This window comes from Ambystoma mexicanum, chromosome 3q, assembly GCF_040938575.1.
Source record: "Ambystoma mexicanum isolate Mex_15411 chromosome 3q, UKY_AmexF1_1, whole genome shotgun sequence".
NCBI lineage: Eukaryota > Metazoa > Chordata > Amphibia > Caudata > Ambystomatidae > Ambystoma > Ambystoma mexicanum.
This window is the reverse complement of record NC_090926.1, coordinates 1,015,521,689-1,015,546,462: the sequence shown is the minus strand read 5'-3', so window position 1 is coordinate 1,015,546,462 and position 24,774 is coordinate 1,015,521,689. Positions and strand designations below refer to the sequence as shown.

The 24,774-nt window shown below is 48.4% G+C and overlaps 1 protein-coding gene across 3 annotated transcripts in view; it reads left to right on the top strand.

Moving 5' to 3' along the window:
* RNF213 (ring finger protein 213) overlaps nucleotides 1-24,774 on the top strand; it is a 3,248,263-nt gene that overhangs the window by 2,972,564 nt on the left and 250,925 nt on the right. For all 3 annotated transcript variants that reach the window (XM_069655189.1, XM_069655190.1, XM_069655188.1), the window contains one exon: nucleotides 5,166-5,260. In XM_069655189.1, coding sequence (XP_069511290.1) covers nucleotides 5,166-5,260 — 95 coding nt within the window. The remainder of the gene's footprint in view (nucleotides 1-5,165; nucleotides 5,261-24,774) is intronic.

The following is a 24,774-nucleotide window of genomic DNA, read 5'->3' as shown; positions in this document are numbered from 1 at the left end:
TCCATGGGACGTTATCTAATATGCTATATGTAACCAAGCTATACAACCCTCTTACTATTTTCGCGCCTTGTTACCCTTTGGGTTATGTGTGTATTATAAATAATAAAAACAAACAAACACACACAGTGCCTGTCCCGAGCCTGTCACTTGCCGTCAGGCCGTCGGCCAGAACCCCCCTGCCTGCCCATGCACAATCAACATGCATGGCTAAGGTAACACTACAACCACTTGTGACATTATTGCATTATCACTCCAACCCTGTTAATATTAGCTGATATGCACATGTCTATCAACTAATGCAGTACACCTGATCTCCAAGCTCCCAGTCATCAAATGTACTTGTGATTCCATGTACTGCATACTCCCGGATTCACTTCATGCTGATGCTCACTCCCAATATATTAATGGATCAGCACCAAGCTGCCTCAACAGCTCTGCCTGGTGACTATACTATTTGTGCCCCCTACTATTGTACCTGACTGCTTCCATAGGTGTTACGTTACTATCTAGCCCAAATGTGTTATCCCATATCAAGGCGCCCACTCATTGTATCCATCACGTTTTATCCAGCTGGCATTTCAGCCTTATTGTGTCTTTCTGAATGTAGCATTTGATCGTTGCACATTTGAATTGTGTTGTGCCTTATGTTCGCTTTCAGACCACACTTGAATTGTGTTGTGCCTTATGTTCGCTTTCAGACCACACTTGAACTGTGTTGTGCCTTATGTTCGCTTTCAGACCACACTTGAACTGTGTTGTGCATTATGGTCGCCCCCAGACCACATTTGAATTGTGTTGTGCCTTATGGTCGCCTTCAGACCACATTTGAATTGTGTTGTGCCTTATGGTCGCCTTCAGACCACATTTGAATTGTGTTGTGCATCATGGTCGCCTTCAGACCACATTTGAATTGTGCTGTGCCTTATGGTCGCCTTCAGACCACATTTGAATTGTGTTGTGCCTTATGGTCGCCTTCAGACCACATTTGAATTGAGTTGTGCCTTATGGTCGCCTTCAGAACACAATTGAATTGTGTTGTGCCTTATAGTCGCTCACTCCTGCCTACCTCAGGCTAGGTCCACCCAACCTGACTGTGTCCTCCTCCACACACAGCCCCGCCCAGCATACAATCATGCCCACAGTGTCCTGCAAGTCCACCGTTGCCACCACCACGCTGCTCACTCTCCTCGCAACACTCGCTGCTCCACAACTCTATACTCCTACCCATCCCCTCATGCCCACACCACTAAGCCCACTCCCCTACCCCATGCATCTCACTACTCCGGATACCACACAAACCATGCCACCTCGCACACCCTGTGTCGCAATTATGCATAGACTAGAAAGGCTTAGAGCTCGCCCACAGAATTTAGCACACTACCCCTTCCCACAGAACACAGAAACCTTAGACTGAGCTCCCGCACCACTTCCAAACGCTGCCCCCGCATGGGACACCCACTCTCCCACAGTCCATCACCCACTAACCACGCCACACCCCACAATACCACCTCACTTAACAAATCGGTTACGACCACCACTCACACTTCCTCAAACAAACCACACACACCTCACATCAAATGTGCCCTCCTCAATGTCCGATCACCCCCAGCTCATGCATCTGATATCCATGACCTCATAACCAACAATAACATTTACCTATTAGCCATCACTGAAACATGGTTACATGAAGCATCAGGCCCCACCGTTGCACTTGCACTACCACCTGGCTTCACCATACTCAAACAAGACAGGCGAGATCGAATAGGAGGCGGAGTAGCCCTCATCTACAAGGAGAACCTCCAGCTCCGACCAGTCAGTCACCCCTCGACCAACAACTCTGACCTCTTATCGACCAAACTCACACTGTCAACCAACAGCACCATCAACATTCACCTACTATACCGCCCCCAGGCAACACCCAGACTCCCAGGATAACATCATTCACATCCTCAGCAATAATATCAAAAGCTCCACCAAAACCCTTCTACTAGGGGACCTCAATCTCGGATTCAACGATACTAACGACAAATCTGCAGCCACTCTCACCGAGGAACTTAATGACCTGGGCTTCACCCAAAAAGTAGAAAGTCCTACTCACGCCAAAGGCCGCATTCTTGATTGGATTTCAGACCATAACTGCCTTTCCACTATCACCTCTAACTCCTCATTGCCCTGGACTGACCACAACTGCATCGCGTTCTCTATTCCTATCACCAAAAAACACAAAACTCTGACCCCTGCCAGCGCTGCGCAAGTCAGAAGCTCAAAAAAACTCAGAGGATAACCTGCGCCCATACCTCAATACCCCCAAGCTAGCTCCCCCATTCGCAATGACCCCAATATCCTAGCAGACATCTACAAAGATGTCATCACCAAAGCTATCAATAAAATAGCATCACTCGAATGGAAAAAAGAAAAGAAATCTCTACACACCAACTCTTGGTTTACTGAAGAACTGCAATCAATGCGATCCCACAAAAGAGCAGCACTAAAAAACTGGCAATCTGACCCCTGCACCAGTACCAAAAACAATTTCAACCTAATCTCCCACCAATACAAGATAGCTATCACCAATGCCAAAGCCAACGCTTTCAACACACGAATCTCTAATGCCAAATCGCACTCTAAGTAGATCTTCGCCATTTTTAATGAGCTCATCTCCTCCCCCCCCCCCAATACACCAGACAAAATAATCAAAGATGAAGCTTGGTGTACCAGCATTCAAGCTGCCATACTACACAAAATTGACCTTCTCCAAAAGAAAATCAAAGACCACTGCAAAGCACTTCCTCAACAGACAGGAACTTAACCCACCAACACCCCACCCACCTCGTCCAAGCCCACCACACCTGACTTCTCCTTCAGAGACGTCACTGAATCAGAAGTTATCAACCTACTAAAAAATATCAAACCCTCCCCCTGTAAAGGCGATATTTGCCCACCAAATCGCGTCAAAGACTGCGCAGACTGTTTTGCGCCGCTCTTTACGGCATTCATCAAAGCGTCCTTTAAAACCGGCATCATCCCAGCTAACCTTAAAGAGGCCTAGGTCCGGCCTCTCCTAAAAAAACCTACTCTCGACCCCTTACAACCAAACAACTACAGACCAATAACCACGGTGCCATTCCTCCTGAAATTACTGGACAAAGCTGCACATTGCCAAATCCGCACTTTCTAGAAACCCACTCCATCCTCGGGACTAGGCAATCAGGCTTCCGGAAAGGACATGGCACATAAACCGCCCTGGTGGATCTGAAGAGTCAGATCACCCAAATCATGGACACATGCAAGCCTGCTCTTCTGCTCCTTCTAGATCTCTCAGCCGCTTTCGATCTGGTTGATCACAAGACTCTCACTTCACACATCACACACTCAGCCAACTTCTCTAAAGAATTTGCTCTCTGGATCACCTCCTTACTAGAAGGAAGAGCCATGAAAGTCTTCTCGGACATCGCCAACGCCACCCCCACAACAATCCACTGCGGGGTCCCTCAAGGATCATGCACTGCACCCATACTCTATAACTTATTCACCAAGCCCCTCTTTGACAAACTCGACTCATACGGCATCACATACACGAACTACGCGGACGACACACAAGTACTTCTACCCCTTTCAGGATCATACAATGAAGACGCCAAGGCACTCCACACAATCTACTCCATCATCAAGGCATGGATGGCAGTTAATGGCCTTTGCCTCAATGGTGACAAGACTGAAATTATGACATTAGGTGAACAGAACACCCTAGACAAACTTGACAAACTGTACGCTAACTTCTTCATTGACAACTCCATCATCCCTGTATCCACAGCCGTAAAGATACTGGGAGTATACCTTGACTCCTCACTATCTATGACTAGACAAGTCAGCACAATCACTTCCTCATCTGCGCACACCACCAAACTCATAAACGCCATCAAGCCTTACCTCTCCAAACCCAATTGCCTCTCTATAGCGAGAGCAACCATTGGAGCCAAACTGGACTACTGTAATGCACTCCTAGCAGGCACATCAGCCAAAAACCTAAAAAGACTACAAGTCACGCAGAACAATGCTCTCCGGGCTGCTCTTAGTATCCCAAGAAGAGAGCATATCACCCATGCCAGGCACTCGGCCCAATGGCTCCTGGTCAAAGAGCGGATCACTCTCAAAATCCTCACCCTCACACACAAATGCCTCTCTCTCTCCGCCCCGTCCTATCTATCAGAAACCATCTTCAAACCATCCTCCTCCCGTCCCACCAGGACGCAATACTCCAACCTACTCTGCATCCCACGCATCAAAAAAGCCAAAGCCGGAGGTTTAAGTTTCCCCTATATCACAGCCAAGACCTGGAACGCTCTTCCTGCAGACATTACAGCGGAAAACTCACTCCCTATTTTTCGCAGGAAACTGAAAACCTCATTCCTTGCAAAATAATAGGAAACTCTCAGGAATCCATGTAAATATACTGCATTGCTAATGTATACATGTCTACTGTAAATATTGTATTTGTATGTAAATATTGTATGCTATGTAACTAAGATATTGTAACAAGCGCCACGGTGCCCCCGGGCTGACGTGTGCTCTACAAATCTGAATAAATAAATAAATAAATCCAAAGGAAGGTATTTAAACCTTTGGGAAATCTGAGAAAGACTTCCCTGTGCCATAGCACTGGGTGGTGTGTGACACAATGTAAAAAGATGCCTATGGAGTTTGCCAGACTCCAAAAACCAAAAAGAGAGTGAGTTAAAAAGGGTCTCACTCTCTCCAGGTAAAAACGAAAAAGTCCTAGAGTCCAGCAAAAGGACTGGGGGTCTCTACGGTAGAGAGCAACTAGCACATTTCTGAGAATTCTCCCTAACATGGTGCAAACAGTGAAACACACAAGTCATTAAAGGAAGATCCTATACTGGTAGGTCCAGGGACTAACTAGTGAACCCTAAATGACATTGCCAAAGTTACCCTAAGCATCCCTAAAGGCACGCCACATATGGCTTGACATTGTTTATTTCAATTGGTTGTCAAACTCATTAATAAACAACTTTCTATGTCTTGTTGACATATTCCATTATCAGCAACAGTTTTTGTTCTTTTCACTCTTATTTGAAAGCTAAATCTTTTTGCTATATCCACGTAGACTTATTGATTTTTATTCTTCTTGGTGTTTCTACCAACAGGGCCTGTTGGCTTCGACGGGACACTCTCCACCAAGCAAAGCAGGGACACCTGGGAGAAAATTGTGGCAACAACAGTAATCAATCCAGAAATACAGGTGAGATAACTTTTGGTGCTGTGAGAATTAGAATGAAAATCTTAGCCAAGATGCATCAACGTATTTTGTGAAAACAGTTTATCTTCAAATTAGAAGGATTTTAAAGATTTTGAAAATTATCTGTTGGTAAGGTAGTAATGATAAAAATGGTGTGACGAATCCTGGGATCTTGTCCCTTCTCCAGTAGGGGAGGACCCTTCCCCTGCGGCCAGAGCGTTGCGCCCACTGTGCAATAGTCCTCCTTGCGGTGGTGCACCAGGGGAGGATCACATGGAGGGAAAACCCTTATGGAATATGGGATGACATTCTGGATAGAATGCAGTGCATCGCTACCCCTTCACAACCTCCCTCACCCTCTTTCCCTATACCGAATCCCATAGTCCCCTTGTGATGCTCGAAATGCCTTTTGGAGGGACAGCCTGGATCTCTGGCAGTGCAGCTCTTAATTTTTCATTTTTGTGAACAACATCCAATGGATACCCTTATGGCACCCATGTTGCCCTCAGCGTAGGGTATGGGCTGGTAGAGCCACTGTCAAGTCAGCTTGTAACTGCTGAGTGTCCTCCATTGTTGGGACACCCAGTCCCTGCTATAGGAATCAATGGATTCCTGGGGAAAAAAAGACAAGATGGCCACTTTAGCCTCTTGGTTTCTATTGCCTTTATATCTTGTTTCCCAAAGTCCTAGGAATCCCCGACTCTGTTCCTTTCTCTCTGACTGGCTGTTGGGTGAAAAAACCATATATGGCTCTGGGGCTGCCTCCTGTCAGACTGACTGGAACCTTCCCCGGGGCTCTGTGTTGTGGGTACACCCTTGGGTGGGACCTGGATGAATAGAGTCTGAAGTCAACTCACATTCTGTGTTGTGGGTGTCTGGTTTTGGCTTCTATAACACAATGCCTGGGCCAGCCGTGACTGTAAGTGGAGTGAATGCATTGTAGTGTTCTGGAAGGCTGGGTGCTTACTCCAGTCCACACTCTGTTATGGGTGTCTGGCTTGGGTGAAATACCTGGATGCCTTTGAGCCTGATTGGCTTGCCTGCCTGTATGAATGTACTCATGAATGATTGCCTGCCTGAGCCTGGCTCAGTCTGAGTGAATGGGGAACAAATGTGTATATCTAGGGACCCATCACTCACAATTTGTCCTGAAGCTGAAACCTTAAGCTTGAATACTGGGTCCAGTTGGAGGAAGAAGTCTGCGGCTGCATTTCTTCAAGGAATCCAAGAACTGCTAAGCTGACCCGAGGATAGATCCAAGAGAGGACCTGGTTAGGCGAACTCTTCCCGAGCTATGAGGGACCATCGTGCACCTCCTATGCTTCATCAACAGTGGGGTCTTCGTGAGTCCAGAAACGGAGTGCTCCAACATCTTGATCCAAAGAAGTCTAGTGTGTGTCTGGAAGAGTGTTTATGACCGATGCAAGCCAGTTTGCTGTCTACTGCCCAGAACAGGGGGGTACCCTGGCATAGTGCTGGTTGGCAGGAACACATGAAATACCCATAATCTAATGGGTACTCCCGTCCCCTGCACACCTATTGGTACTGAGAAGTGCCTCTCAGTCGAGTATAGATGGGACTACCTTGGTTAAGTAGTCTCTTGATTTAACAATATTCACACACCTGTTTTGTAAGTCTTAATTGGTTGTTTATAATTAGCAACATATTGCTTATTTATTTCAAGAAAGAAAGAAAAAATGAAGAATATATTTTTTGTGGTTGTCTTTCAACTTCAGATATAAGATCCTGGATCACAACTTATCACCAGTTGTTACATCAAAATTCAACATGTCATATAGTTTTATCAAAATTAACATTTAAATTAGGTATGCATGCTCTACGCGTTTCGAGAACTAGAGCTAAACACGACATGTGACCACTTTTTCCCACCGAAGAAGATCCCAGTTCGCTGTGTTCATAGGAAGGTCTACCGGTGGGTTTCCCACCACCAAAAAACGAAGACAACGTCCCGAGGGTCCAACCTTGGTGTGGGTCCATTGTCCAGTCAATTGGTCGAGTCCAGGTGGCCAGAAGGCATCCATAGTTGCGTGCTGCGACTGATGCACTAAAGAAGCAAAAGTCGGTGAACCGCCAATTCCTGAAACCCGACACCTACTTCTGCCACTGCACGCGTCGGAACCTAAAGGCATCCAACGTCCCCATGGGTCTTATCTTCTTCAGCCACACCTTTCCGGAGTCCACAGCAAGTTACACCTTCATGGGACATCCACAGCCGGAGTAACAGCCCCCCAACGGAGACCACCGTGAAGACCGAAAGTGCTTCCTTTCCGACACTGTCTGGTTCCACCTTTTCTCTTGGCCGCAGCATCCCAGCGACTATTCTTGCAAAGGGGGTCCATCCTCAAGGGTTCCCATTGAGGTAAGCCAAGAAACTCCACTACTTTGCATGCCAAGGCACCAAAGGTACTGTGATGGGGAAGAGCATCTGCCAGCCTCAGGAATCCTCCAGGGGTCCCAGATTTGTCGTTGATCCTGTTCTCCTGTGGCATCTCAGGTACTTTGGGGTAGTGGAACCTATAAAAGAAATGCAGAGCATTATTGAACTTATTTGGACTGGGCTGTAATAGACAAGATAAAGTACACCTTGACTTTTCCTTTACAGGTTACCCGGGTGGGGGAATCCTCACAAAGTATCACTATTTAAGTCTCAAGAGAGTATACTGCCTATGCTCTGAAACTAATCTGCCCTTCTTCCTTGATCTATGAAGTTACTCCTTGCTTATGATTGCTATGCTTTTTTAAGACTGTCAGCAATTGGTGCGTTATTAATGAATGGAAGTATTGTGTAGTACCACATAGAGTATATATATATTATTGGCATTATTAGAATAGTGTTGCCTGAGTGTATTGTTCATGTGTATATATTTATCTGAACCTTATTGTATATAAAGAAGCAGTGTTATCACCAAACATAGTGTGTGGACATTCCTTTGTGAGGGCCTGGGGCTCACTGTACTTAAGAACCAGCCAAAACCCCAAAACGTGATGGGTGAAGGTTTTGAATTAATCTGAACCAATGGCACTGCGCTGGGCAACCTTCCACACCACCGGTTATTAGCACGTCTGTGCCGTTGCAGTGATGCCCGTGGGCTTCCGGCACAATATAAGCATATAAACATAAACAATTTAGAGCACCCCTGCCCGAACTGCTAGGCCAGCTTCCCTGTACATGGAAACGCAAGCAACCCCAAACATGTTTCATCCTTGTTGGGCCTCCTTTGTGAGTACCATCCTGCACCACCTCCTGAGAGCTTGAGCCTTGGTTGCTCGCCCAATCTACCATATTTAGAGCCTTGGCTGGGGTGCTCTCTGCCTCTGTCCTAACCGAAGAAGAGGGCAGAAGTAAAGCTAACCCCTCCAATCTTTAAAAACTAAAAACGAATCGCTGCCTCTGCGGCCTATTCAACTAGTATTGTGAACAATACTACTCTCCTGGCTAGCTACAACAATGTCCAATGGGGCCTAGTCCAGGATGGCCTTCAAGATGTCCCAGAGCCCACCGGATCACGCCTGCCGGCGGTTGTGGCTGGCGGTCGTGGCTGAGGGCAGACAGGTTATCCACAACATTTACAAAAAATACTCTGGACTCTGCTGAAACTGCTGGACACACTCTAACCCATGGGACTTTACTTAAGAGATATGCCTGGTTGAAGAACTCTAGCTTTAAACCAGTAACTTAGGCCTCTCTTATTAATAAACCAGTTGAGTACTCCAACCTTTTTGGGAAAGCTGTCGATGACACCCTGTGGACTGCCAAGAAGGAGCACGAAACGCTGAAATCACTCAGCCAGATCACGGCCCAACACTTCCACCAACATGGAGGCTCCAACTCCTGCCGTTCCTTTCGTGGGCAATCTTTCTCTCGGTCTCCCCATGGAAAATATGTCTTAGGAAGTATCCCCTGGTGATCTGGCCAAGGCTCTTCCGGTAACAGCCAGTATCAACAGAGAAGTCCTCATAGAGGCAAGGGAAGAGACAGGAACTCTACTCCTAGAGGCTCCCTGACCTCCACCTCAAAGTGACTTGCTGATTCGGGTCCCCACCCACATATCCCTGGTTTTGGGGGGGGGGGTCACTTGTCATCATTAATTCACACCTGGGAGGGGCTGACCTCAGACCAGTGGGTGTTATAGACAGTTGCCCACGGCTACTCCATCGAGTTTCACCAACCACCTCGATACCACCCACCGAAGAGCAGATGCCTGTCACCAGAACACCTGTGCATCCTGCTGCAAGAGGTTCAGATCCTTCTGGAAAAGAGCGCTGTAGAAGTCATCCCCATTCATCGGGTAAACAAGGGTATTTATTCAGTGTACTTCCTTGTACCCAAGCAGGATGTCACCATGCGCCCTGTGTTAGACCTGCGGCAAGTATGTCAAACCTCAAAAATTCCGAATGACAACACTACAGGAAGTAATCCCACTGCTGCTACATACTTCATACTTACATATTTCAATGTTGCCAGCTCACAGAAAGTACCTCAGATTCTTGATAGAGGACACCCACTATCAGTTAAAGGTTCTTCCCTTTGTCATTACCTCAGCTCCACAAGTTTTCACGAAGGTATTGGTGGTAGTAGCTGCTCACCTGCACAGGCAGTCCATCCCAGTCTATCCTTACCTCGACGACTGGCTCATAACAGGGGATTTGTACAGAAACATGCCAAACAAATACCCAGAAGACGGTAGATCTCCTCTTCAACCTAGGTTTCTCGATCAACGAGAAAAAGTTCAGTCTAAACCCCAGCCAAGTCAAACAGTTTCTGGGGGCCCTAATTCGGACCAAAGACAGCCTTGTATTTCCCTACAATGAGAGGGTTCAAAACATGCTGTTCCAGATCCCTCACTATGTAGCCAGTCACAAGGTGACCATAGGCAAGGCCATGCAACTGTTAGTGATGATGTCCTCCTGCATCTACCTAGTTCCACACGCTCACCTGCGCATGCGCCCCATGCAAGAGTGCCTCTCGAGCCATGGTGTCAGGCCAGCGAGCAATGGGATTATCTAGTGGTTGTCTAGGCAGCCCTCATTCAGTCTCTGCAGTGGTGGTCAAGGGAAAACCTCCTTCATCAGATGGCGCACAGCGTGTGGTCCTCAGCGGTAGCATCCAATCACAGAAAATAGTTGGAATTGCTAGCAGTAACACACCTCCAGGGGAAGACAGTTCTAGTCCTCACAGACAGTACTACGGCCATGTATTTCTTAAACAAACAAAGGGGCACTCACTCTCTCGGGCTGTCCACTGTCCCAGAACATATGGAAGTGGGTTCTCAGACATAAGATGTACCTCCTGTCACAGCAGGGTCCAGGGGAACCCAATCTTCTGGCGGACGTACTCAGCAGAGACTTCCCTCTACGCATAGACCATGAGTGGTGACTACAGGACGACATTGTACTCAACCACTTCGCAGACTGGGGCTTCCCAGAGGTCGACTTGTTTGCCACTCTGAAGAACGCCCAATGCCCACATTACGCCTCCAGGCACCCTCAGAACCACTCCAAGGGGAACCGTCTCTGGATAACATGGTCAGGGAAATTTGTCTACACTTTTCCCCCCCGATTCCCCTGCTCAACAGAGAAGTTCACAAGATGCACCAAGACCCAGTCACGATGATTTTGGTGGCCCGGCCAACCTTGGTTCTCCCATCTCATGGCAATGTCAGTCTCCCCTCCCCGGAAGCTGCCATGCCCATACAACATGCTGTCTCAAGACCAGGGGGAAACACTACATCCATGACCTCAAACTCTCAATTTAGCAGCCTGACTCCTGGGGTCAGAGAGTTCGGGCACCTCCAACTCCTTCAGAGATTTATGGCCCTACTGAGAGAAGCATGGAAACCTAACACCGGGCATTGCTACTACAGCAAATGGAAGCACTTTGTCATCTGGTGTAATGGCAAGGGTTCCATGTAATAATGTCCTGGCAAAAAAGTTGCAGTTTTTTGCAGAGACATTATTACATGGAAAATGCAGGGGATATTTTTTTTTCTCCAAGGGGAGCAGGGGACATCCCCGCTACCCGTCCCCATACATAATGTCACCATATATAATGTTGCCAATGGCTTTTTCCGGCGTCGTTATGTATGGGAACATGATTACCTGATACCATGGCAAGGGCATCAATCCTATTGAATGCACACATAAACATATTGTCCTGTACCTAACCCACTTGTTAGATTCAGGTCTGGTTTTCAATTCTCTATAGTTCCACGTAGCTGCTCTTTCGGCGTACACCACATCCCAGAGCAAGGTTTGTGGTGGAAAATTCTGGTAATTAAAGCATTTATGGAAGGAATAAAGAGGCTTCATCCCCCTATTTCCAACCCAGCTCCTGGGTGGGACCTGAATGTTGTTCTTACCAGACTAATGGGGCCTCCTTTTGAACAAATGCACAAGGCTAGCCTTAAACCACTCAACCTACAAGACCGCCATCCTGGTGGTGATCACCTCTACAAGGAGAGTTGGTGAACTGCAAGCCCTTTCAGTTCAGGACCCGTTCGTCACGATTCACACAGATAAAGTGGTTTTGCGCGCACACCCACGCTTTGCGCCTACATTTATCTCAAAGTTCCATGTAAACCAATCCATAGAACTACCCACATTTTCCTGAACCCCACTAACGTGGTAGAAAGGAGCCTCCACACACTGGATGTGAGGAGAGCGGTTATCTATTATCTTGAAAAAACAAAGCCACTAAGCAAAACAAACCAGTTCTTTGTTTCAGTGGCAGCTGGCAGAGAAGAGGACCCTGTCTCTAAATCTGCTATCTCTAAGTGGATCGTAAACTGCATCACACTGTGTTACACTCTTGCCAAGAGAGATCTACCCTTCACGCCTAGAGCACACTCTACTCGGGGCACAGGGGCTACCATAGCATTCATTGCAAATGTTAATGTTGAGTCAATTTGCAAAGCAGCAACCTGGAGTTCTGTACACACCTTACACAACACTACTGCCTATATACACATTAGGTCTGATTCTCAGGTGGGACAAGCGGTGCTAAGATACCTCTTTGCTACATCCCACCACCATCTCTGGGTACTGCTCGCTAGTCTATGCACAGCATGTGATTCTAAGCAGACTCACAAGCATCAGAAGACATGCATTACTCAGCATTATAGCATTTCTGATGAGTGTATCGGCTTAGATTCACATGCACCCACCTGTCCTCCACTCATGGAGTAGAAGGAACATAGACCTCTCACACCTTCTCTCTTCTGTACTCGCTCACGCTGACTATAAGGCTCCCTCACAGCAGAAAAAACACAACCAGAGGGACCTCCATGCGTGAGGGATTTTGGGTACACTGCACGTCACGATAGGAATAGTGTTACAGTCACGCTCATGTTGATGTCCCCTTTCGATCTTCAAAAGAAAGATGCAAAACTGTGTGATTACCACTAGATGTCAAACTTTATGCACAACATGTGAATCTAAGCAGATACAATCATCAGAAATGCTATTATAGTGAGTAATGCATGTCATATTATGGCAGTTGCTAGTAAAATTATGCAGTTTTGCTACATAACTAGTTTTTGACAGAAATTTGACAGGAGAACAAAAGGGGATTGTAAGTGGGGATGCAAATGTCTGCTCCAGACTCTTTAACCAATCTGCTTGTTGAGGCTGGATATGGGAGGAGAGAGAAGGGTAACTGTCCAATCCTAGTTGCGAGAACTCTTGCATGGTACTACCTCAAGACTGTAAAATTGGCAGTATCATCGCTGCTATTTAAGTGGGACTGCACTAGGAGGAAGGGACAGAGCTGCTGAAATTTACCATAATAAGTGTGCTGCTGCAACCTACCACCTGACAGCTGCAAGGAAACACCAGAGGAGATTTCTGAGAATGCATCTGGGTGGAGCTGTCTATTGTTAAAAGATGACTGGTTCCAATGTTGGAGAGCGGGAGGCCATCCTTGAGAGTGGATTGTTCGGACATTCAGCTGGCCGTCCTGAACTTTACACAGAGGTTTTCAAAGTAAGTAGACTTCAGCCCTTTGTAGCCAAAAGGTGGGGGAATCTGCTGGCCTTCAATCCTTTCCCCATCTAGTGGGTGGGGGGCAAGGGGGCAAGACTGTGTAGATCCTTTGCCTATTTAACTAAAAATATGTATTTAATTAATTCCCTTCGGCAGAACACTACAGGGTGATTGTTGTTAAAATTTGAAATTAACAAAGCTCACTTCCCAGTGTGTGCTGAAAAACTATAGCCTATAACATAATTGGGTAAACCTTTTTGTCCTGTTGACCCTGATGTTCTTAAATCAGTCCAATATTTTTGTCCAACTTTCCCCTAAAACAGTCATTCAAGTTGGGGTGCGGGGGTGCTAAAAATCCTAAATTCTCAAATAGTCCCAATTTTTACCATCCAACTTCCCCAACACAGGCCTTTCAGTGGAGGGGAGTCTGAAATCCAAAAGTCCCTAATCATTCCAATTCTTTTTTTCTGTCCAACTTCCCCAACACAGACCGGAGTGGGGGGGGGGTCTTAAAAACAAACTGGTAAATCACCCTGTTTAATTTAAACCAAAAGTGTGGGTGATCATAATTGCCATATGTATTTGTACCAATTTTGAAACCCTACTGCTAGCCTTTTAATCCCGCAAGAAAATCAAAATTCCACAGCAGTACATTTATAATTGTTTTGGTTATTGATCAGTTTAATTATTTCTTGAAGCGAAATTTGTAGACGGTAACGAATTGTGATTTGTGTTTTTTTAACTAAATTGTGTAATTGATTTGAGTAACAAGAAGTTAATGGTGCGCCACAAAGAAGGTGGCGCTTGTAGTTCAGTTTGATTTCTATTACTTTTAATTTTTAATTTAACTAAATACAAATATATTTCCTGTACACCGGCCTGGTTCTTGGCTCATTGGTAGCTCAGGGGGAGGGATCCAATTGGCATGATATGCGTCTGAAGTAGGGCTGAAAAAAAGAATCCTTCAAACATTTTGTTGCATGACACCTTGAGTCTGGAGGGAAGGAACTCCCTGTGTTGAGGATGGCCTCTCAATAAACCATTACACATTATACATTAAGAGTAGGCAGCCATTATTCGTTATGTTATGTTAATTATACTTGTTGAGCGCACGTACACCCGAGGGCATCTTGGCGCTAGAGGAGGAAGTGAGGGGAATTTACAGACCGCAGTTAATTAGAAGAGCAGAGTCTTCAGTTTCCGCCGGAAGGTCAGGTGGTCGGTGATCTCACACAAGGACAGGGGTAGGTCGTTCAATGATTTGGCGGCTGCAACCGGGAAAGCACAGCCCCCTTTGCGGACTAGCCCAAAACAAGGCACCACCACCCGAAGGGTGGCTAAAGAGGGGAGGGTGCCAGTAGGCAGATAACGGGGGAACTTGTCTTGCAGAAATTCAGCATCCCTGAGTGACTCCACAGAAAAGAGAGACAGGAGCTGAACGAAAAGGTGGAAGAGAAATAGACTGGGAGCGATCGGCCAGGAAAGCTGTGAACCAGTTGAGAACTTGGCCGGAAATCCCTGCCTAAGCAAGTTGGAAAATCAGAAGAGAGTGGTCGACGGTGTCGAAAGCAGCCGACTGGTCTAATAGCAGCACTGCTCCGACACCGTCTTGATCAACTAGACACAACAAGTCGTCCATGACTGAGTTAAGATCAGACTCGGTACCTCTGCCTGCCGGGAAACTGGCCTGGAAGGGATCGAGAAATTGCGAGGCTTCTAAGAAAGTCGAGAGAAGAAGGGGAACCAACGCCTCCAGGACTTTCATTAGAAACGGCAGAAGAGAGATGGGACGATAGTTGGCCAACACCTCCGGATCCTTCGGAGGGCTTCTTGAGCAGAGGAATGACCAGGGATTTCTCCCGTCGGAAATGAGATGTTAACTGCTGAGGTGATATGGTTAATTAGGTCGGTGGATGTATCCTGTAGGAGAGACAAGGATATGGCGTCTGCAGGAGAGGCTGATTTTAGTTTCTGAATAGCAGAAAGAACATCTGAGTTAGAGATAAGAGGGAAAGAGGGAAAGTCGACCAGGAACCTACAGTAAGGGGGAGTACAGCAGGAGCCATCTCCTTCTTGGCTGATATGGCCTCTGTTTTTATATTGTCTTGGATGGTCGCGATCTTAGTAAGGAAAAAGGTGGAGATGGAGTCACATGGCTCCTGAGAAGTGGGGACACCATCTTGTCCCGTCTTGGGGGTGGATAGAGTTTGGACTAGGTCGAATAGAGCCTTAGGTTTATTGATCGCTTTTTTCACCGTCATTATAAAATATGTTAGTATTGCATTAATTATATCGGTATGATGCGCAGCAAGCATGTTACTAAAGATGGATTTAGATTTGGGAGAATAACACTGGCGCCACTTTCTTTCAGCTTGTCTACAGCAAAGTTTGCTTTCCCTAAGCTCCTGTGAGAACCAGGGTTCAGGTGGACGGTTTCACTGTTTCGCTGTTTACATAGCTTAAGTGGGGCCAGTGTGTCTGTCACCTTAAGGAAGGCGGTTTCCAGTGTGGTTAAAGTGCAGTTTTCCACAGTGCTGCACTAGGTTTGTATCAGACTAATCGACTCCGATTTAGGCACCCTAGTCCAGCTACGTTTAAGAATGGCTGGCTTAGCAGCCATTGTAGGTAGAGTTTTAAGAGGAATAGAAAAAGGTACCATAAAATGGTCTGACCAAATAAGGGGAATGGGTGTGGATATAACAGCATAGGAGGCAGGGGTAAAGAATTTGACCACAGGTTTAGCCGAGACCTAGTTCATAGGGAGATTAAAATCCCCCTCAATGATTAGGTCAGGGTATTCACTAGCAGTTCCAGCACAAGTGCTGGGAATTCCATATAAAATGCGGTATCTGCATCCTGGGGCCAGTAGACCAGCAACACAGTCATAGTGAAAGTGGGAGATATGGAGATGCGAGTTAGTTTCCATTCAGCCTATTACCTTTAAATTACAGTGTTCTGTGTGATCAGAATTATAGTAATCGACCAGTGAAAAATACTGAGTACCCAAAACCATATCCCACCTTTACCACAAATTTGTTATGATGGATTTCTAGAATCTGGCCTGGTGGACAGATTTTAGGTCATCACTCTAGTTATAGTGAACAGGGTACTCTGAGAGGTTAGCCTGAGGGGTTAGCCAAAACCCAATCAAGGTAGCAATGTAAAGCAGTGAAGGCATATTCTCGGGTGAGTGGGTTCAGGGGCTCTCAATGAGTCCACACAGTGTGGCACATAATAGTTAAGTTTAGACCGTCTTGCTTGAAAATAGTTATTTATGATAGGCCTTCTGAAAACACTGGAAAATGAATCGAATGGTAGTATTGCACAGCAATCTGATACGCACATATAATATGGTCACCATAGGTTCAAATATACATCAAATATTTTAGTGAGAAAAAGCAGGTAAGTAGTTTAAATGCAGTCAGTGATGGAACCAGATCACAAGACAATTATCTTAAGAAGTACAAACCCTAAAATGAATGGGGTCTTTAATAACAAAGACTAGATTACCCTTCTTGGATAACTATGGTCTTGCACTCCTCTGACTCTGGCTTCTCATTTTCGTGTATTATTTATAGTGTTTTTTGTTATATGTGCACACTGAGGCCTTTGGGCGTGCTGCGCATAATAACAATTCGAGGGGATTGGGTCCTCCGACGTATTCCATATCTATGACAGGTAATGTCCACAGCTGTGCTGCTTTGGAAAATCTTTGGCGTCGATGCGCCAACCCCGAGGACCTCCTCCGACGGCCGACGTCACCCGATGTGATAAGTAGGACGTACGACGCCCATAGCCTCAGTTCTGTTTTTTCCGCAAACGTGTTCGCTTTGTGAATCTCGGTACGCCTCGACTCGTTGGAGTTACTGTTTTCTTTCTCGGTTCGTTGAACCTGTTCGGTTGTTTGTGGCGATGTCTTTCTCATCTTCGACCCCGCATCCGGGCTTCAAGAACTGCGGGGACTGTGGGTCCAAGATGTCCGTCACGGACTCGCACGATGCCTGCCTCTGGTGCCTCGGGGAGGCCCACGATACGGACGACTGTGTCGACTGCCAGTCGCTCACTGCAAAGGCCTTGCGTGAACGCAAGAAGAAACTGTCGGTAGGTCGGGTGTCTAAGCCCCGGAGGTCTAGGTCTGCAGGGCTTTCGACCGATGACTCGGGGGGGTGACTCTCCGCGTCGTCATCGGAAGTCCGGTGGGTCTCCTTCCAGGAGTCGGTCTCGCCACTCCTCCGCATCTTCTAGGCATTCCAGGAAGCGCCGGCATAGGTCGCCTTCCCCGTCCTCTTCCAAGGACTCCGCCCGTCGGCGGGTTGCTTATCCCTCCATGCAAGCGACACCGGAGGAATGGGCTTCCTTCGGGAAGCAGATGCTAGCGATTCTGGAATCGCAGGGCACCGGTCCGTCTGCGCCTCCGTGTGGGGTCAGTCGGCACCGGTCGAGAGACACCGCCCGTACGCCTTCGGGCTCGGGTGGTCGGCACGTTCTCGCCATTCCTGTTCCAGGTCCCGGTCCTCGACGCGCTCGAGACCGCGTGATCCTGTGCCGCAGAGGTCGTCGACGATTTCTCTCGAGGTTCCGTCTTCGAGGGGGTCGTCGACGCCGTCGGCGCCCAGGTTGTCGAGAGACACGCACGGAGCTCTGGCTTCGAGGACTGTGTCGATGCCGCCGAAACTGGAGGCCCTCGACGCCTTTTCTGTCAACGCTGGCGCCGACTCATTCGGCGCCCTCGACGCCTTTCGAGGCGATGGTGTCGGAGGGGCCTCGTGGCACGGGGTTTGCCCCTAAAAAGGCTGTGGCTAAGGTCCGGCACTGCTTTGGTCTGCAGAGGTCTTCCTCTTCCCGCCTGGAGTACATTTCAGAGGGTGTTGAAGGCTCTGATGGCAGCCTGGTTCCGGTTACGGTTCCAGATGACCTTATCTCGGGCCATATAGTCAGTTTGATGACCTGAGGCAGTCACTGCATGATGCCAGTGGACTGGACACCTCTCCGGAGGTGGAGTTTTGTCGGCCGGAGCCTGGCACTCATGCCGATTCGTCATATCGGGGCCTTATGTCTCGGGTTACCGAGTACTTGGGTTTGTCAGCTCCCCCAGGGGAGTTCGTTCAGGATGATCTCACGGACATCCTTGATCTCGGTCCACCCACTGACCCGGTTTTGCCTTTTCATATGGCTTTGCAGAGAAGGGTGGCGGCGGCTTGGACTGCTCCGGAGAGTCTCCCGGCAGTGGGCAAGTCTTCGTCGTGAAAATACTGTCCAGCCAGTAGCGACCCCTGCTACTTGTCTAGGCACCCCACCCCGGAGAGTTTGGTGGTGCAGGCGGCTACGGCCCCGGCAAAGCAGGTGTCGTATCCTACCATCCCTCTGGATAGGGACGACAAACGTTTTCACGGCTGGGCAAAGAAAGTGTTTTCTTCTGGGGGTATGGCGCTTCAGGCGGCCAACTCCATATGTGCCTTGTCTCGTTTCACTCACACTCTGTGGAACTGTGTTGCATTAGCGGCTGATCATATTCCCGAAGGGGACGAACGGGATGGTTTCCTTGCTATGGTTCAGGATGGCAAGGATGCCATGTGTGAGGCCGTTCAGTCGGGTTTGGACTTGGCGGATTGTGTCATCCGGTCCATGGCGGCGAGCACCGTAATGCGCAGGTTTGCGTGGTTGAGGAAGTCTGGGTTCGCTCCTGATGTGCAGTCCCGGCTCCTCAACATGCCCTTTGACGGGAGCCTTGAGAGGTTGCAGACCTCGAAAGCTGCAGCGAAGTCGTTGGGCGCTGCAGTTCGCCAACCTCCGCCTTTTCATCCTAGCGGACAGCAATGGAGGGGAGGTTCCTTTCGCTATCACTCGTCCTTCAGTAAAGCGAGAGGAGCTAGCAGTCAAAGAGGCCATCGTAAGAGTGCCAGAGGTGGAAACAAAGGTACTCGAGGTGCCAAGGCCGCTCCGGCAGTTGCCTCTTTGCCCTCAGGCAACGCCGCAGCCGCTACCACTCAGTCATGAGGCCAGGTCCCATGGTTCGCCGGTTGGGGGAAGGCTGGCGCAGCATATTGTAGAGTGGCAAGCCATTACTTGAGATGTGTGGGTTCTGGAGATCATAACCCACGGCTACTGTCTTCCCTTTCGGCAGAGGCCTCACGACAATCCACCAGGGAACCTCTCTTTGAAGAGTCCGGATCCGCTCCTTGCGCAGGAAATTCAAGCCCTGTTGGAGAAAGGCGCCATAGAACTGGTGCCTGTAGCGGAGAGGATCAAGGGATGGTATTCCCCTTATTTTTTGATTTCAAAGAAAGACTGGGGATTGAGTCCTTTGAACAAACTCCTCAGGGAGGACAAGTTCAAGATGGTGTCTCTTTCTCAAGTCCTCCAGGCCCTTCAACTTCAGGACTGGTTGGTGTCTCTCGACCTCAAGGGTGCTTACTTCCATGTGCCGATCCATCCCAAGCACAAGAAGTACCTGAGGTTCGCGGTTGGCGACTCGCACTTTCAGTTTTGGGTCCTGCCGTTAGGATTGACCTCCTCCCCGAGGGTTTTCACCAAGCTCATGGTGGTGGTGGCAGCGCATCTCAGGAAAGGGGGGATTCACGTCTACCCCTACCTGGACGATTGGTTGATCAGGGGGAGCTCTCCCGAGCAAGTCCTGGATCATCTGTCCGTCCCCTGCCACTCCCTTCACAGGCTGGGCTTCTCCCTCAATTTAAAGAAGTCCCATTTGACACCAATGCAGCGGCTCCAGTACATCTGAGCAGTGCTAGACACGTCCCTGGGGCAGTGTTTTCCTCCTCAGGTGAGGGCTCTTCACATTCAGCAGATGGTGCACAAGTTTCAGTTTGCCCAGACTCTCCCAGCGTCCGAGTTCTTGAGACTGCTCGGCCTCATGGCATCCTGCATTCTTCTGGTGCCAGAGGCTCATCTGCGGATGAGATCTTTGCAGTGGGCGCTCAAGCTCCAGTGGTCTCAGTCCTCCGGCAGGCTGTCGGACCCTGTTCAGGTGCCGCCCTCGGTAGCCCGGGACCTTCTGTGGTGGGCCGTCGAGGGCAATCTGATGAAGGGTGCCCCATTTTGGCTGCCCTGGCCGGAGGTGACGATCGTGACGGACGCATCCCTCACGGGATGGGGAGCTCATGCCAACGAGCTGACATTCAGCGGTCGTTGGTCTCCGTCGGAGTCCAGACTCCATATCAATCTGTTGGAGCTGAGGGCCGTCAGGCTAGCCCTGAAGGCTTTTCTGCCGACTGTGCGCGGGAAGAGTGTCCTGATTCTGACGGACAACACGGTTGCCATGCACTACCTCAACAAAAGGGGGGGCAGGGTCACTTCCGCTGTGCAGGGAGGCGATGCAGCTCGAGTTCTGGGCCATCCAGCAGGAAGTGTCGATCTCGGCAGTTCATCTGGCCGGAAACGACAACGAGACGGCGGACGCTCTGAGCAGGCAGAACACGATCTCTCACGAGTGGGAGCTGGCTCAGGAGATTCTCCTGGAGATCTTCGCCCTTTGGGGGACCCCTCAAGTGGATCTCTTCGCCTCCAGTGTCAACCGGAAGTGCGAAAGGTTTTGCTCGCAGGAATTTCCTCCAAGAGGAGGCTTAGGAGACGCGTTCGTGGTGGAGTGGTCATTCCCACTGCTGTACGCGTTTCCTCCAGTCCCCGTCATCCCGCAAGTGTTGCGGAGGTTCGGTTCCCGGATGATCCTCATTGCTCCGGCGTGGGCCCGGAGGACGTGGTACCCGGACCTTCTAGACTTGTCCATCTGCCCTCCACGTCGTCTTCCCTACCGAGACGATCTGCTCTCAGGGGAGGGGGGTCAGGTTCTCCATCCAGAGGTCGGATCCCTCAATCTTCACGCTTGGCTTCTGAAAGGTTGAGGTATAGGGATTGGGACCTCCCTGAAGACGTGATGGAGGTGTTGCTCTCGGCCAGGCGGCCGGCAACTAAGTCTCTGTACCGTTGCCGTTGGAGCAAGTTCTGCGACTGGTGCAGAGTTCAGAATGTGGATCCTTTTGAATGCGACATTCCCATGGTTTTGTCTTTTTTGCTTTCTTTGGCCCACAGGAGCTTGCAAGTGGGGACCATTAAAGGTTACCTGGCGGCGCTGTCCATATTTAAGCCCTCGTCTGAAAAGTGTTCCTATTTTAAGATTCCTTTAATTTCGCAGTTTTTGAAAGGGCTCACTAATGTGTTCCCTCCGTCACCGTTTTTGGTGCCAGGTTGGGATTTGAACATTGTTCTTAAGTTTCTTATGGGTGCTCCGTTTGAGCCTTTACATTCTTGCCCTTTGAGGCTGTTAACTCTGAAAACTGTGTTTATAGTTGCGGTTACTTCCGCTCGCAGAGTGAGTGAGTTACAGGCACTTTCAGGTAAGCCACCCTTCACTGTGTTTCACAAGGACAGGGTTGTCCTTAGAGTTCGTCCTTCTTTTCTTCCGAAGGTGGTTTCGGAATTTCATTTGAGCCAGAAGGTTGTTCTTCCGGCGTTCTATCCTCCTCCACATCCTGGTAAGGAAGAGGAGAGGCTCCATAGGCTTGATCCTAGGAGAGCGTTGAGCTTTTATATCTCGCGCATGTCCCAGGTCAGAGTGGACGTTCAACTTTTCATTGGTTACGCTGGAAAGCGTTTGTGACAAGCTGTGACGAAACAGACTTTGTCTCGTTGGATTATTTTAGCTATCTCCGAGTGTTACCGCTTGGCGGGTAAGGACCCTCCGGCTGGCTTGCGAGCCCATTCTACCAGAGGAGTGGCTGCGTCTACTGCCCTGCAGAGGGGAGTTCCTATTCGTCACATCTGTGATGCAGCCACCTGGGCTTCAGTACATACTTTTGTACGTCACTATTCCCTCAATTCCATCAGAGGGCAAGATCTGGCCTTTGGCAAGGCAGTTCTCTATTCCGCAATTTGATTGGGCATACTAAATTTGTATTCTAAATTCTTTCCCACCTCCTTGCTTGGTCCTGCTTTGGGAGTCTGTCATAGATATGGAATACGTTGGAGGACCCAATCCCCTTGAAGAACAAGTTACTTTCTTACCTGGTAACGTTCTTTCGATGGGATGGTCCGACGACGTATTCCATATCGCTTCCCCGCTGCAGAATTTCTTTTGCGATTGCAGCTTGCGTTCCGCAAAGCTTTGTGTGTCTGACTGGCAGAAAACTGCTGGCACACGTTCTGGGAAAAAACTATAACTAACTGAGGCTATGGGCGTCGTGCGTCCTACTTATCACATCGGGTGACGTCGGCCGTCGGAGGAGGTCCTCGGGGACGGCGCATCGACTTCTTCGATGCAGGACGCAGATGCCAAAGATTTTCCGAAGCAGCACAGCTGTGGACATTACCTGTCATAGATATGGAATACGTCGTCGGACCATCCCATCGAAAGAACGTTACCAGGTAAAAAAGTAACTTGTTCTTTTTTTAATAATAAGTCACAGGAGCACAATGTGTCTCACCAGAATGGTAAATTTCATTAAGCTTGTGTTGGTGATAGTTTAAAAGTTTGACGACTATTTTTCACAAGTTAAGTATGTGATTTCTCTTAGTCCAGACCCAAGGGTAACCTGTTATGGGGTAGGATACTCGAACCAATGGTTAGTGGAATGAATTAAGGAGACAAAAGGACTTGTTCCCAATGTTATGCTATGGAGGACATGAGGGGACAGATGCAAATTTTCCAAGATGACTTTGTGGATCGTCTGAGATTGCTTGGGTCTCGTCCTTCTGCTGTTGGTTACGGTGAGAGGTGCCGAGTGTGTTGCGGGTTCAAGGATTCTTCTGGTCGGGTGCAGCTGCAAGATGCAACCTCTGTCGATGAAGAAATGCAAGGACCACTGATGCAGGCCTCTTCAGTACACTTCACAGGTTGGAGGAAGGCGAGTTCCAGCAATGGTCTCTGAACAAAGGTGAAGACGGGCGTCTTTCCAGTCGCAGTGACAGAAGCTACTCCAGGATAGGATCTCTTTGTGCTGGGACGCTGAATTTCAGAGAGAATGCAACGTGTGGCACAAGATGGCGCCCACCGAAGTTCCGGACTCAATTGCAGAACGTCAACGCGTTTGGTGAGGTAGCCCATGAGAGAGAGCTGGTCAGTCCACTGGGCAGTTCAGGGACACTTCCGAAACCTCAGTAGGGCAGGATCCTCGAAGGCATCAAGACTAGTTGGCCCCACTAGTCCAACAGCTTAAGCACTGCTCAGTTCTTTCAGAAATCAGGCATTGGAGCAGGGCTTCACCGGACTGCTGACTGGAAGGGATGCTAACCACTTCAGGAGTCGTCTTTGGATCTTCAGCAGGCTGTTCTTTTTTGGGGGAGATTCTTGGCTGCAACGGTGATCTGAAGAAATGGCTTCAGAGGTCCTCTTATCCAAAATCTGAGCTGGAAACAAGTCCACGCCCAATTCAAACAGCCAGTAGTTGGCCAACCAGGGACAACAACTGGTTTCACATTTTCCCCACACCTATACTTTCTGGCACCAAGGATTTGGAGTGGGACTAGACAATGCCAGCCCTCTTCCTGGCCCAAACACATGCAAAGGCAGCAGGGGGCCATGAAAACGGCAGCTTTCACGGGCAAGTGCATGATCCTATAAGGAGTTTCCTGATCTGGCAAGGCAGGAAGAAGGCCAAACCAGCAAGCAGATATCTTGTGGCACAGCCATTTTAGGGCACTAGTTGTGTTTAGTAGCTAGACGCGACAAAAGTGCACACTAAAAATAATGCAAAAATGGTAAAAATGTATCTGCTGCCACCAGATTGTCTTTAGACGCATATAAAAGTTTTTAAAAAAAACATGTGTTAAAAGCTTGGGTGATACAAAAGTTATTTCCACTGCACTGCAAGGTGCTGTTTGCAATGTTAAAAAGTACAAAAATGCAAAAGGGAAACATAGTTTCCCAGTACTGAGAGTCTGACGGACCGATCAGTTCCCCATAACAATGAGCATAAGGCAAAGTAAAGGCTAAAGGCTTTACTTCCCTTCAAAAGGTCAGGCTAGGGTTAAAACGGAGCAAAATGAATGGGGTTATGTTTGAAACTATGTAGGGAAAGTTGCAAAATGAGAAATCTCTCTCAACACCCCCCACCTGTACTAGGTCTCCACAGGTACCTGGAGACAGCTTGTGGTGATTGCCCTTGAATCCGGAACCAACGACCCTGGACTGTGACAATGAGGGTGAGTCTTCCCCCAGCGATGTCCCCAGCGAGCTTTCTTAACTTTCTAAGGGTTCAAGTGCCTGAAATTATTTATATTCCCATTGGAAAAGGGGCAGTTGAAGAGCTATAAGTGATTATATAGCAGATAGCTGTTACTTCTTTCACTGGAAACAGACTTCAGACCCTGTTTCGCATGTTGAATTTGTCCTGCACTAACTAACTTCACTACTTTACCTGCACCTCCTAAATTGGCCCTCCTGGACTACTCACCTCTTTCCTCAGCTAAGGAACCGTTTGGGATACCTTAAAGACTACCTGTTGGGTAAGATTTTCATAGCCATGATAAATCTTCCTGACCTGTGTCAACCCCAGAGCTTTTTT